The sequence below is a fragment of the Limulus polyphemus genome, unplaced genomic scaffold, assembly GCF_000517525.1.
Source record: "Limulus polyphemus unplaced genomic scaffold, Limulus_polyphemus-2.1.2 Scaffold254, whole genome shotgun sequence".
Lineage (NCBI taxonomy): Eukaryota > Metazoa > Arthropoda > Merostomata > Xiphosura > Limulidae > Limulus > Limulus polyphemus.
The window spans coordinates 127,129-142,275 of NW_013665864.1; the positions used below are offsets into that span (position 1 = coordinate 127,129).

The 15,147-nt window shown below is 29.4% G+C and overlaps 1 protein-coding gene and 1 long non-coding RNA gene across 3 annotated transcripts in view; both read right to left on the reverse strand.

The window, feature by feature from the left end:
- The window catches only part of LOC111085153, a 14,462-nt gene extending 12,412 nt beyond the window's left edge, over positions 1-2,050 (reverse strand). Inside the window, exon 1 of the long non-coding RNA XR_002609993.1 lies at positions 1,955-2,050. This is a non-coding gene — a long non-coding RNA (uncharacterized LOC111085153). The remainder of the gene's footprint in view (positions 1-1,954) is intronic.
- A 308-nt stretch (positions 2,051-2,358) lies between these two features.
- LOC106478847 (protein draper-like) overlaps positions 2,359-15,147 on the reverse strand; it is an 80,925-nt gene continuing 68,136 nt past the window's right edge. Inside the window, exons 21-27 of one of the 2 annotated variants that reach the window (XM_022382506.1) lie at positions 14,610-14,738; positions 13,554-13,722; positions 10,431-10,453; positions 8,006-8,200; positions 7,419-7,559; positions 4,496-4,623; positions 2,359-3,351 (exon numbers count right to left, since the gene is read on the reverse strand). In XM_022382506.1, the coding sequence (XP_022238214.1) occupies positions 4,517-4,623; positions 7,419-7,559; positions 8,006-8,200; positions 10,431-10,453; positions 13,554-13,722; positions 14,610-14,738 (764 nt within the window). In that variant the 3' untranslated portion in view covers positions 2,359-3,351; positions 4,496-4,516. Of the gene's footprint in view, positions 3,352-3,572; positions 4,624-7,418; positions 7,560-8,005; positions 8,201-10,430; positions 10,454-13,553; positions 13,723-14,609; positions 14,739-15,147 lie in introns of those variants that run through there. The other variant, XM_013939420.2, reaches the window with a different exon arrangement.

Here is a 15,147-nt window from a genome sequence, read left to right on the forward strand (position 1 = left end):
AAAGGGGCGAGCATGTTTGGTGGGACGGGGATGCGAACCCGCGACCCGCAGGTTGCGAGTCGAACGTCCTACCCACCTGACCATGCCGGGCCGAAAAAAGAGTAAGTCAATGTCAATACTTTAAAAGAGTGCCAATCCCCAAGAAACCTGAGGCCCAGTTTGTGGCTAACATAAGACTACTAGCTTGATCAGTCATACCTCAAAAGTATGGCTAAAACTAATCCTCAACAAATTTAAACAAAGTTGAGAATGAGGTATCAGAAAACCAAAATGGTTTTATGTATTGTTAATACACTTAAAGGAAGCATTTGATATGGTTAGTTAAGAGGAATCATAATAAGAGATCACACATTAGTCTGGGGTAATCAGGTATTAGAATCTTGAAATACATATTTCATGTACTGGAGTTAAGAAGTAGCAGGTTGAATTAATGGAAAAACTATGTAGTTAGTCTTTCATTAAGAGGTACAAGACAAATAATTTTTCAGTTATTGACATTAATTAAATTGTATGCAGAGTGGTTAATGAAAGGTAATTGCTCATACAGAAAGGATCAATGTCAACAGAAATAGAATCAGTTGTGATAGGTATGCTAGTGATATGGCACTTAAAAGTGAATCTGATGAAACTGTTCTTTAACAGGTTTGTTGATAAAGAGGAATACTGTAGTCTCACAATAAATATCAACAAAGCTAAGACGATGGTAATTAAACAATCTGAGGAAGCTCAAAAAAAAAAGAGAAGGCATCCAAGTAGGAGGTAAAGAGTTGGAGCAAGTAAACAAGAATAGCTGTTATTGGTATTTTCAACCTGAATGACATCTCATGCTAAGCCGAAATCCTTAAGGTTCAGGCATAGCCATGTTCAAATTATAACTGATGAAAAACAGAGTAACCAATATCAACACCTACAAACACTTATGCAGTTGCTTTTAACCAGATAATGGAATGAACTTCCACAATTATAATACCGTGGCTCAAACTTTCTAGCTTCTGATCTGCAGTACAACATTCTAGTTACTAGAACACACCTGACCCATCAAGCATAAATGATGTATTTAATATTTTTTTAAATCGTTTAACGTCCACTGACTTAAAATTGATAAGCATATTTAATTTTTTTAAATTGTCTTTTAAAGAAATTACGAAAATTTCATGTCACTTTCAATGCAATGTTAAAGCTGTAAACATATTCATCAATTCAAGCATTAAATCTTTCCAGTTATCTGTAAAACTGTATATCGAGAAATGAAAAATTTTCTACTTCTGGGTTGCATTTTTTTTTATTCAAATATTTTAAAAGAGACAGATAACAGACTAAATGCCATTAGGACATCTCACAACAGTCAATATATGTTATTTCTAAATGCTCTCACAACAACTGCCATATGGCAAAATGTTATGTAAAAATATGGATCAATACCTTTAGACAATAAGTAATAATAGTTTACCAATAAAAAAAATGTTTCTGTACACATCAATAAACAATGAGTAAACATCTGTCACTATCTTTAAAAATAAAGTAGATGTCTACATAGAATTTTCTTTATAAAACTAACAACATTTATTTTGTGTTTAGTGAAACAAACACCATTAAAAAATACTAGGACACTCCAATCAGATTTTAAGACATGATTAACTGAAAGAATTATCAGACTATATACATTTGGGGAAAAATTTTTTAATTATATATGAATTGTTTCCGAGTTAATGTAATACTTGATTAACTTGGAGATCATTTCCGAACTTCCCCCTCCCCAGCAGTTTTAGTTGAATGTAATAGGTATTCCCTTAAACAAATACAAGTGAAATTTATGTTGAATCTAGAAATTATTTGAGAAATAATATACTGATAGACTCCAGTAATATAACATGTATCTGTTGTTTCATAAACAAAACACAGCAACTCAGAATTTAAAAATTATTTCAAAAGCTGTGTTCCACTTGAAATTAACAGTATAATCTCATTCATTCTAAAGCTACTCATAACTTTTTTTGTATTCACTAACTATTACTTTGTGTTGCTGTAAATATTTCACAGATTTTATGTCAAGATGTTTTGCTGATATGGAAAAGGTTTGATTCTTGGTTATTTAAAAACTGGTTACATCTAGGTTAGAAAAGTATTTTGTGGGGTGGGGTATCATAAAACATATCTGATTAGCCTGAACAAAAACTATGGCAAACCATTAAAATAAAATATGTGAACAGAGATAAAATGTTATTCCTTCATTACTGTAACTCATTGTACTCTTCTTTTTTAGTATTATTATTTTTATATATTCGTCTTTTCTAAATAAACTTCAGTCCTTAATTTGTTATGTATCAACAATAAGTTGTTATACAAAACCAACTTCTTTTTGTATCAAACAAGTGAAAATCAGTTAAAAATTAATTCATTGAATTACTTTCAATGAATATATTTTTCACTTAATTCATTCACAGTTTGAGTGACACATACCTAGAAAATGTATGAAGAATGCTACATCAGTTTTATACATAAGTAGTTCTTGCTAATAAACAAATTATGGTCAATTTATTTTGTTTGAGATCATAGGTGAAAATCTTCATTTCTCTCTAAGCTGCAGTCATATTTTGTACCTTTCCATTATCTAATACATTACTTCATACTATGCTTAAATACAGCAAACTATCAACTTCAAAATTTTTCAGCTTGTGCTGTTTTTTGTTGATTAAGAAAGCATACTATGTTGTGTTATTAAAAGAAGACAACACTCATTGTATTTAAAAAAATGTGCTTACCACAAAATGTAGGTAATGAAGTAGTGGTCCATGGCAAACTCTTGTATAAACTGACACACACACACACATAAAGAATACTGTAACAAGGATCAATACTTTTGTAAATTTTCAGAGTAATGTTCTGGGCTATAGTTTGTAAGTTTAATATTATTTTTATCCTCAAGTTTAAAAGTATTTAATCCATTGTGCTTCAAACAATGGAGACATTATTCAAACATATAATCAGTTTAAAATACAAGATTTATAAAATCACTTAGCCTAGTATCTCCTATTGTATTTTTGACCCCATAAGGCAATTTCTTTGACAAGTCCTTTTTATCTATCCTCATCAAATTCATGAAACTTTTTCACTAATTTCCTTTGTCGGTGTTCTGACAGTTTTTAGTATTACTGGATTATATAAATTGCCAGATAGTGTGTATAACAAGCAAAAGGATACCACAGATAATGTCTTCAAATACATGATGTCTACTATACATATACACATCAGATTTTTAAATTAAGCTTTGCTCTGAACCATAGCTGAGATGAAAGCAACTTCAAAGATTAATCCCACCAAGAATTTTCATCATGATTGTGTATTATATTTCTGAAATGCAACAAAATTATACTGTACACATCTCTTTAGTGAACCAACAAATCTACATATCATAATTGTTTTAAACTACCATGACTTCTTTTTTTGTAGTGAATTATTACCAGTTTACAGATTTAACACTGACCTATGACAAAATTTTACTTTCTCCACACAACATAGTTATGTTACAATACATTCTGTAGTTGGTTTTAAATATTTGGTACTGTTTCCAATTTCAAACAAAAAGATCTTGTGACTTAACTGTTGTGCAGGATGTGTACAAATGTTGAAAAGAATAAAAATACTTTAACATACACAAGTAACAGGCAGTAACTACTAGTTACAATAATGTATTTTTCATCTAGTTTAAAAACGTATTTCGAAAATAGAATACCTGATTTAAATGGTTTTAGACATATATATATAAAATTGTAAATATGCCTTTATTAAGCTTTATCATTAGTACTTACTTCAAACTTCAGAAGTGCTAAAACTTGCATGTTAGTTGTTTGTTTCTCACAGTTTATGATGGTTTCAGTTATAACAAACAATACCTTAACTTTTTGTAACAAGTAAAACAAAACTTTTTTATTTGGAGTTTTATTTTTGAAAACTCAAGTCCTTTGATTGTATATGCAATTATTTTTACCACTTCTGACATTTCACAAATTTAAGCAGTTGTCACTCATTTCAGTGAATGCATTGAAGGGCATAATACTAGTATAATGACAGAATTGTGAAAAAACAAGACAATTGTACATTTCACAAATACGTAATTTATTCATGACCATGGTTTCACCAGTAAAGGCATCATCAAGCAAAACCATGGTCATGAATAAATGATGAATTTGTGAAACGGAAAATTGTTTCATTTTTCCTCAATTCTGTAATTATGGAGTTTCACCAAGTACCCACGCTTTCAAGTATCAACTAGTATAATGACACAATTGCTGGAATTTCTACGTAGCTAAATATTCTACACTTAAATATTTAACACTGTGTTTACATAACGTTTAGAGTAAAAATGTCTAGAAATCTTAACAATAATGTGGCTTAATGGTTGATCAGGTAATGACCAGCTGTTTTACTGCACCAGATGTGCCAATGACATCAAGGCATGGTACATAAACAGTTGAGCAAATTCCCATAACTATACCGTTCGTGTCAAAATTGACCCTTATGATTTTGGTGCCCGAGGTTTGCTCATACTACCATCCATGAAATGATAATGAGGCTCTCGTCCACACTTGGGTCTATTGTACTCAAGATGATCATACTGAGCATCTAAAATGATAGAAAGAAGCTAATTAATATGTGAAAAACACAAGTAAAATCATATATTTTCTATAGCAATCTTACTGAAGTAAGTTATTTTAAATAAGGTTTGTGACTAATCATATAGAAATGTTTACATTTATTAATCTTGGTTACTTGGAATCATGTATCTCAATGAGCAGTTTTGGTTTTCGATCAGTTTAACAATACTTACTGCCATATATTTTAAAATGACTCTATACATTCTTAGTACTAATACCTTGTACAAATAAAATATTATTGGCCCAACAGATGATCTAACTTAGGATGTAATTTCCCCAATATTAGATTTTACTTCAAAAATGTAATTGAGCTATTTTAAAAAAACAAAGAATTTTGAATTTCATTTACAATGCATAAATGATAATTTACACTCATAGAATTCATGTTCATTAAAACAAACTATTACTGTCCAAAGAACTTTTTTCTTATGATTCGGTCTTGAATAAACTTTAAACTAATGTTATTAATGCCATAAAGGTCAAACAAATAACGTTAACACTAACCTATATGTACATAATCACTAAAATTCCTACACAATTGTTTTCTTTCATTCAATTTATTTTACAGATGCACAAAATGATCCCTAACTAAACGTAAGTTTTTCTCCAATAATACTTATTTAATAGCTGACATAAAACCTTACAGAAGAAAATATTAACATCTACAGTTCATGAGTTTCCATGTATACTTACAGACAGTGATATACAGTACCTCACAAAAGGAAATTATTTGGAATGGGGTTCAATTTAATCAACAGTAGAGTTCATACTTTTAAAATTTGTAGAATAGCAGAGTTAATTACGTGATCATAACTTAAAAACCTCAGAGCACAAACTGAAACAAAAACACCATTACAGGTAACAGTTATCATTAAAACTATAGATTTGCATTGTTACCAAAACACTTGGCTCATGAAGTCTAGTTTTAAAACCATGACTGTTTTGCAAGAGATTATACATTAATGACTTACAAAAATAAAAGCAGGTAAAGAGATTAAAACTGCCACAGTACAGAAAGATAGCACCAAGAATGAAAGTAATTTAAAGAACTTATAGTACTGACATAAAGAATACACAGGAGTTTGACAAATAATCCAAGAGTATATAATCCACTAGTTAATAAGAAATTGGAGACCACAGCTAAATATATAGAATGGGAAAAACAAATTGACTACATATTTAAACAGGCATTCAAAGAACACAGTAATACTTTATAGATTACACACGCCTGTGATTGTCTTGAAATTTTTACATGTTCTACAGTAATTCTTGTATGCTGAATCCGAAAATTATTTCCATTTTTTTCTCCGTCACGTACAGATTTTTCACCAAATGTCATATGTACTTTTAGATAAGCAAAATATTTTCACTGAAATCGGGTCACATTTTGTTTTGCTTAAAATGTTGTCAACCACTGGCAATAGATTTCTCTACACCAATTGTGATGTAAGAGTCTTACAGAATGTTCTAGAACCCATGAGAAACACTGCTAGTATATAAATGGTTAACAAGTCGCATGACATGTTATTTCTAGATAGTATTTGTTTGTGAGTGCATTTTGACATTATTTTTTTCTTTTCCATATTGTTTATTCATTGCTATGGCAACAAGAGGTTGTGTAAATGACCCAAATATATTCTGTCAAGAATCCTTACGTGATAGAGAAAAATTAATATTATTTTCAAAATCTGCATAGCTGAATTATGTAAAATCCATTATTAAAACCAAAACAACTTTTATGAAGTTTAAAATTACAGGCCTGTTTTATCTATTCATGGTGATATGGAATAAAATGTATTGTAGGATTAAACTGAACTTCTAAAGTGAAAGACTAGACACAATGTGAAGCAAAAACCACTTCATCTATCTGTAAAAACTAGAACACAACTTTTTAGAATCTGGATTAGTGAAAAAGATGCAAAGACAATATTATTTTTTCTAAAAAGAGGGATTCCAGAATAAGACTAAGAAAACAGCAATGTTTGAATATTACAAAACTTCAATTCACAACTATATTTTGACATTACTGGAAATTTCAGTTAGTGTGATGTCATCAAAAATTGATAGTTTTTGGGAAGGGTGTGTAACAGCTCTTTCCAATGCGAAATATTCATACACTCAAATCATAATTATGTATTCGGATTGGGGAATTAGAATTTCAAGGATGACAAAATAAAGGAATACAGATCAATATGCGGAACCAAGACCATCAAAGAAAGACCTGCAAAGCTGCGCTCCACATGTGGTTAGCAAAGCAGAGTGTTAGATAATACGTGAGAATTCACGAACACAAATCTCAGTGGCAAAAGCATCAAAAGTCACTTCTACAAAATATCCATTTAACTGTCATATACCTCAAGCAGTTGGAAAATAAAATGGGTATTTATATTCTTCTATATGAAGACAAAAAAAATCAAGTTACCAGATCCATCACCGTTTGATTTCTGTGCAATGGGACCATTGTTGAAATGGGTGCTGGGAAACTGTTACCCTCATACACTAAATTAATTATGGAAAGCACATAGGAAGAAGTGGTGTGAAATGGACACGAAAACCTTATGACACAGCCTTTTACAACTACACTACAGGGTTATCATCAGATAGAGCATATATGAATGTGGCGATATGGACTGTAATTCTGTGGAGAGGTTACAAAATCATTTTAATATAAAGATAATTATATACAATACCCTGTGTACCTATAATCAGATTAATATATATTACATAAATAATTCTATTTTTTCAACCCCAAAAAAGGCTTACCATCAACACACTTTTCCTTGATTTCTTCATAATAAGGCTCCTTTAAAAGTCCAATTTCCTCTATAGTCTGATAGATATTTGGCTCCATGTTGTGTTTTTTAGATGCTGAGTTTTCCATACACAGTGGTTCAGCACATGCACCTAACAAGTATACAGTTTTTGTTCACATAAAGACAAACACTTCCAATCACCACTTTAGGTGGGATAACTGTTCATTAAGAATTTTCTAAATAACGAGTCTCAGACATTAGCAAAAGTAGTTTTCTACAAGTGAATGTTTAAAGTGTTATGAGTATAACTACAAAGCCACTCTTTTAAAACTATTTGAATTTATGTAAAAGTGAATACAAAGTGTAGAAACATTCAAGTCCGTATATGTTAATTTCTTTGAATATCTGCCAAGTTATCAAAGAAACAGTTTTAAAGTTTTTAATTCACTGATTTTCCCTTGATTGCCAGAAATCTAGTTCAAAGATTTATCCATATTATCTTTAAAATTAATATAATATAAAATACAGGTAATACAATTGTATAACCAAATTAATGCTACACTACTATAATTTTAAGACAATGTAATGTCTTTTTACCTTTTGTTCTCAACTCCTTATCTTCTTCATCACGATAAGTATCATAAAGCTTTACATCTTCCATACCATCATTTGCATTTAAATCATCCCCAGACTGTTTAACTTTAGTAACAGTGCTACTATTCACAACTGTAGAAGTACCATTGTCAAGATCTACTTGGCAGGTGTAGACTAGATTATCAAAATGTTGCTGTCCTAATAATGAAGAAACAAAATGATATTTAGAGAACAACTTTCTTAAACCAGCTGAGCACTTTTATTTAAATTATAAACTTTCAGTTGTTACAATCATCTGCAGATAATCTAATATTCATAAATTTTCTTAGTAACAAGCTTATAAACTAAATACAGAAAATATAAAACAAAAATCTTACTCAGCTTAGTAATCTCACGTCTGACACAATCTCTAATCAGAATATATCCAGCAAAAGATGTAATCTTTCTTTTTTATTTTAGTGTGTAGTGACCTTATCTCCACAATTTTGAAAACATTTACTACAAGTCTGTAGGCACAGAAATATACCAAGAGATTTGTGCTTTTTCATTAAAAATACTCAATTAAGTTAAACTACATGATTTGTGTTCTTTAACCATTTCAAGCTACATCCTTCTTATATAAGCAACAAAGTAATGGCAATGAAAGGTACAGCATTTTAACAAAATTTATCCCAGTTGATTATTGTCTTAATATGTTGCAGAGTTCTTTGTATTTTTGACATTTACTACCAGAACAAGCAATGAATCTATACTTGCAAAATATTACAAAGAATTCAGAATATTGAATGAATGAATAACAACATTGTGGGAATGAAAATAGGTTAATCAAATGCTTACTTGTTTTTCTCTGAGCTTTTATTCTTTGTAATAAATTAATTTATTGAGTATACACACTAAAAAATATCAGGTGTTAGTATTTGACACTAACTTTATTTAACAAAAAAACATTAATCCGGTATTACATCATAATTTATTGTTTGGGGCTTTCTGACACTCCTGTTAAAACTACAGATTTTATGGATGTCAACATTTAATGTTAAGTTTGCATGAGCTTCATTTAATGACTTCTTTAGTATTAACTTAAGTAGGAAGTTTCACAAGTTAATGTACGTTTATTTAATGTTTTTTTAAATTTTCAATCAAAACTACAAAAGGATTATCTGCACATATAACTATTCCTTCTTTTGAACTAATACACTAGAGGGGAGGCAGCTAGTCGACAGCATTCACTACATAATGACTAAATAGTGAGATTTAACTGTCATTCTTATCATGCACCCATGGCCCCAAAGTGCAAATCACATTTTTAGAGCAACAGGACATAAACCACAAGTTCTCAGATTCACAATCTAGGTAACCACTAATCCACACCTTCCCCTTTGTGGACTGTACTGCAGCTAAATAGTGTAATAATTTTTATTTAATTTTGATGTTCCCACTGTTATTCAAAAAAAGCAAAAAGTTAAGAAAAGAAATTGCCGATAGAACTGGAAACTTTAAAGATTTACAGAATAAAAAATATAAAATGGTGGATATAAAAGCATAATTTATGCTTACATGCTGATGGTAAATGACATATATATCTATTTTTCACTATCATTTTATTTTTTTCATGTTGGTAGTTTGTAATATAGGTAACTTACACCTGACAAAGTCTGACTATGTAGCTGGCAATACTTAGCAAAATTGTTGAGTTAATGACCTCTAACTATGAGGACAACATAGAACAATTATAGTTTTAAATAGTCAATGTATTAGATTTTATTATAAATTAACCTCTAATAAAAACAATTTTTACTTATAAGCCAAGACTTGTCAAATAAACAAACATGTTTACATGTATATCTGCTTACCATTATTTGTGTTAAAAGTGTACTTCAGTAATTCTAAAATATTTTAGGCCTAACAATTAGTTCTCACTTAGCATAATTCAGCTTATAATCTACTTTTTTAATAATAAAATTATATGAAGTAATTATAAACTTAATATACTATGTTAGATTTAATATTAATATACAAGTATAAAAATTGCCACTTTCAACTAATTTTTTATTATCTATTAAAATAAAAAATTTAAAGTATAACACCAAAGCCAAGACCAACTCTGTACCTAATTTATCAAGTTCAGTGGTATTCCAATGGAACATTGAAGTTTGATCATCTGCATACATAAATACAAAATTCAGGAACTTATATAACTATATTATGTCTGTGAATGTGTAAACAAAGCTACAGCCCCTTATATTTTGAAATTTAACACACTCAAGATGTCAGATGCATCATAAAAATCAGTATTTTTACACACTAAATATTCTTAAACAGAAAAAAAAGGAAAATACAAAATAAAATTTAAAATTTTTTTAAACAGTTCTGCACAAAATGTTAATTTGTGCTAAATGCAAGGACATGTAAAATCAGAACAACTTACCTAACTGTTGGTCGGCTTCATACCTACAAAAAGTTCAACATCAGTATATCAGTTACTACTTCTCCCAGATGCAATAATTCTTCAGTTCTTACTTACAGAACTTGAGTAATTCAATCACAATTCTTATCCTATTCAGAGTAATAGCAGCCATGGAATTTACAATGAAAAAGCCAATTTCATACACCTACACAAAATCTCACACTTTTAATGTTTATCAGAAAACATTCAAGAGTTAAAATAGTTGTGAGCAGTAATGTGCATAATAAGTGGGATGACTGGATGGGTTCAAGTCCCTGTTTTCCTATCCTTATGCCCCAAAAGTGCCCTTTTTCTCAATCATAAAAATTATCAACAATTACTAAAAGATATGCCTGATTCCACACTTTGCTTGCTGAGATTTATTAGGAAAAAAAATTAAAAAATTTTCAGTTTTAAAAAGAATGGAACACAGGGACTTGAAGATCTTTACAGTAAAAAAATAACTGTGGTATGCCATTAACCCCTTTTGCTACGGGAACGAAAGTGTGCACATCATGACGCTTTAAATAGTTACATTCAAAATTTAATTAAACAACTTTATTATCAACGTATATGAATAAACTTGGAATTATACTCTCGCTAAGGGCTCAGTTGAATCAGCAGAGTTTGTGACTGCAAGCAGGCCTTTTCAGTTTCCACATTAAAACTTCCAATATATTTCGTGTATCTTCATCAAATTATGCAAGCTTTCATTACGCATTAAGTCTTTTGTAGACAAATTTTTATGAAGTATTTTCACTAAAACGTTTTTGTGAATATATGGAGTCAAAGTGTTGACAGCTCCAAGTGCAAAGTGATTTTCATGTTAAGATTAAAAATACTTCTCCTCATCTGAAAATTGTCACCACAATAAAAAAACTATGAAATACATCTAAATTACCCTTTATTCTTTCTAGAATGACTTTGTATTTTAACAGGAAACTACATTTGTTTATCCTAAATAGCTTAAAGCTCATAACAGTATACATCTGTTTATACATAATGTTTCAAAGGGTAATAAAAAAATAAAATTTGAGAAGAAACAGATGTATACCAGTATGAGCGTTAAGCTATTTGATATAAACAGTTGTAGTTTCTCGTTATGATTTGAAGTCATTCAAGAAAGAAAAAAAAAAGGATAAGTTAGATTTATTTCATATTTTTTTCATGATGGTTATGAGGTCGGTCAAATTGACCAACCCTAGATACAGTTAGGGAAGATAAAATATAATGTTTTATAGAAAAAAAGTTCTGAAATTTATTTAGGAGGTTTTAGAGATTATACAAATTAAGTGCAAAGTGGTTTTCATGGTGAGATTAAAATACTTTTCTTCATCTGAGGGTTTTCACATTTTATTTGTATAACTTCTAAAACCTAAATGAATAACAAACATTTGTTTTAGTAAAACTTTATATTCTATCTGTTATTTTCTCTACCTTAACTGTATATATGGTTGGTCAATTTTACCAAACCCATTAGGAGCAGTCAACACCCTGACTTAATACTTAATTATAAATTCAAATTTTTTTTTATGTTTAAAAAAACTTGTAATGTTTACTGAAAGCTTGTCAAATTTTGTGAAGATACACAAAACATATTAAAAGTTATAGTATGAAAACTGTTGATTACTTTGTGGTTTCAAGAATGGTCACATCAACTGACATTATATAGAAAAAGTATTAATATGCCAAAATTCACCATCTAAATTTTAAGTGTTTATAAGACCAACTGAATATGAATTAAAAACAAGGATTTGTGTGCTTCTTATAATTCTTTACACTATATGTACTAGAGGTAACCCATAGTCTCCCCTAAAATGGCATGCCTTGTGGTGCTTCAAAAGGGCTCATTTTTGTCAATGAGCTGCTGCCCTTTTAATGTCCTCTGCACATTACAAAAGTGCTCATTTTTGTCAATGTCCTTTTAATGTCCTCTGCACATTACAAAAGTGCTCATTTTTGTCAATGTCCTTTTAATGTCCTCTGCACATTACTGCTTTTGAGTATCAAGAAAACCACAAATTTCTATATGTTGCCCATAGTTATAACTGCTATTTCTGACATTATTATCACCATTTTTACCATACCATTTATCATTAGTTTATTTTTCAATTACTACAACTTTCAAGTGAAGAAAACTATTTAGTCATATATAGAATTGAAAGAGAGATACAATTTGCAAACCGTGTTTGAAGAACCTAAAGTAATATTATAGACAGCTTATCAAGACAATATATCTGAAATGCTTCTAATCTTTTTTTATATACTTGGTTTAAATAATAATAATAAAAAAGATTAGTGTTATTTGATAAGTTTGATGTTAACTTATTTTTAAATAGCTTGTATTACTACAAAGTAGCACTTAATTGGATAGTATTAACCGAAATCTAGTTCTCTGGCAAATGACAACTTATACATGCTACTGAAAAAGTCTGTTTAAAAATTTACTGCTCATTTTGATTCTGAAATTACAGACTTGCTTTTACATCACTCACTAGCAAAGGGTTCTATACTCCTGCAATATATTAAGTAATTTGTTTATTTTTGTCTGTTACAATGTTCAGGATAAAAAAAAATTAACAAAACACTTTAGGTGAAGTCAATCGTTTTCTGTGTAAAATACTTAGATCATTCCGGCAGTAATCAGTAATATTAACTGTAAAATTATTTTTTTCCTCTTCCCTCTTTCTGATTTTTTGTGCAATTCAGTATTATTTGGGACCCTGAAACCAACAAAGTCCCACAAGTAATCTGATATTTAAAAAGCTGATGATGTCCATACAAATTTAACTGGTAGTTCTATGGACTATAAGCAAATCTGGTTCTTTTGTAATTTATTATGATAGCAACTGTATAACAAAAAACATATAATATTTTTATAAAAAAGTAGTTAATATTATTAATTACTTCTGTTATTAATGCTTTCCTAAATAGTAACATTTAGAATTGTACTGTGAATATACATCTTTGTAATGTGTTAGCCTGATAATAATTGATTAGAAAAAGCTAAACAGTAACTTAAGGTTACAAAGAATTTATGTTTTAATCTACATATAAAGCCACGACTGATTACAAAAGGGAATGGAAAAAGGTGTGATAACCTACTTAGGATGATCAGGTTTCGGCTGAACGTTCTTGAGTTTATGCCTACAATACAGTAACAACAGAAAAAACACAACCAGAAGAATGACAACTATTACAACAGCTACAATTATCTTTGTTGTTTCATACATGTTGTCAACATTCAATTTCTTTGGATTTCCTTCTTTTGAATCTGTAAGAAAAAATGATGTAAAAAAAAACATCAATCACAATAGTGAGTTTCCTTTAATATCTAAACCCTTAACTATACATATTATTTTTCTCGGATATTGTCCTTAGTAATCACACAATTTATTCAGAAAACAAAGCTCTTGAATACACCTACAAAATATTGTTACATACTTCATTTTGTTTCATGACTAACTATAAATATGGTTTTTGGTTTATGCTTTGCACTACATTTCATACAATATTCTAAAAAATTATATTTAAAATACATCCATAGAATATAAATACTTATTTAAAACAAAAACCACAACATACAAGTTCCCAATTAAATCACGACCTGAAGATACACATGTATCACTTTTTTCAGGTCCAGAAACAAGTAAAATTTAATTTTGCATCAATAAATTTACATCTTATTGAGCAGTTAGTTTCCTCTAAAATAAATGTAACAAGCAATTTAATAGACTTCAGTGCATTAGTATGCAAGTTTTATTTTGTATTTATATAAAAGCATGGTAATAAGAAGAAAAAAGAACATTTTGGTTAATTTAATCTTCTACACCTAAAATAATACAGGTGTATTACGGCAGAATTTCCACTATAAGAGAGTAAAATTATACACTTTCTAACAGCTGCAAAATCAACAATTACTTAAACACCACATCATACTAGCATATCAGTGCTCTTCTGACCTATGTCTCACGTTCAAATACTTCTGGCAGGTATATATAGATTTTGTTTGAATGAAAGATTAAAATAAATATGAAGATGAGCATCGTTAACAAATCTTGTAGAAATAATAGGAAGTTATAGCAAATCCTAAAGTCAAAAAATAACAATGGTAATGTAATTACATTTCTTTAAAATACTAAAAAATAAATTTCTGCTTACCTGTATAACAATTTCCTTCATTATACCCCTGCTTACATATACAACCTTGAAATGGGCTACAAATGAAGTTTTCATTTGGACAGTTACACCTTTGGTTGCAATGTTCACCATAAAATCCTTCCGTACAAGCTGTAAAACATTTTGGACTTTCTAAAGCATAATTCCTCTAAGTCTATTTCTAAACATTCAAATAGTTATAAATACTCAGTTAACATTTTGATGATACTAGTTTACAACTACATTTTTACTCGAAACTATAAAATGTTAACTTTATGTAAAATAACTTAGCAACAGTTGTTGATATGATATTCTGTATTGTATGGTCAGTATATGCAAAAACTTTTAAAATACTTATTTGAAATTTTAATATACTTTTTCATCAGAATACAACTGATAAAACCCCAAACTAAAATGTACTGAAAATTCAGTTTCACTGAACAGTAAGTTTTTTACTTTTTTAATATTATTGTTGTTTTATTGGCTTTCTTTTCAGGTGAGATTTTGGTAATCAATATATCTGAAGCTTTAAGCATTGTGC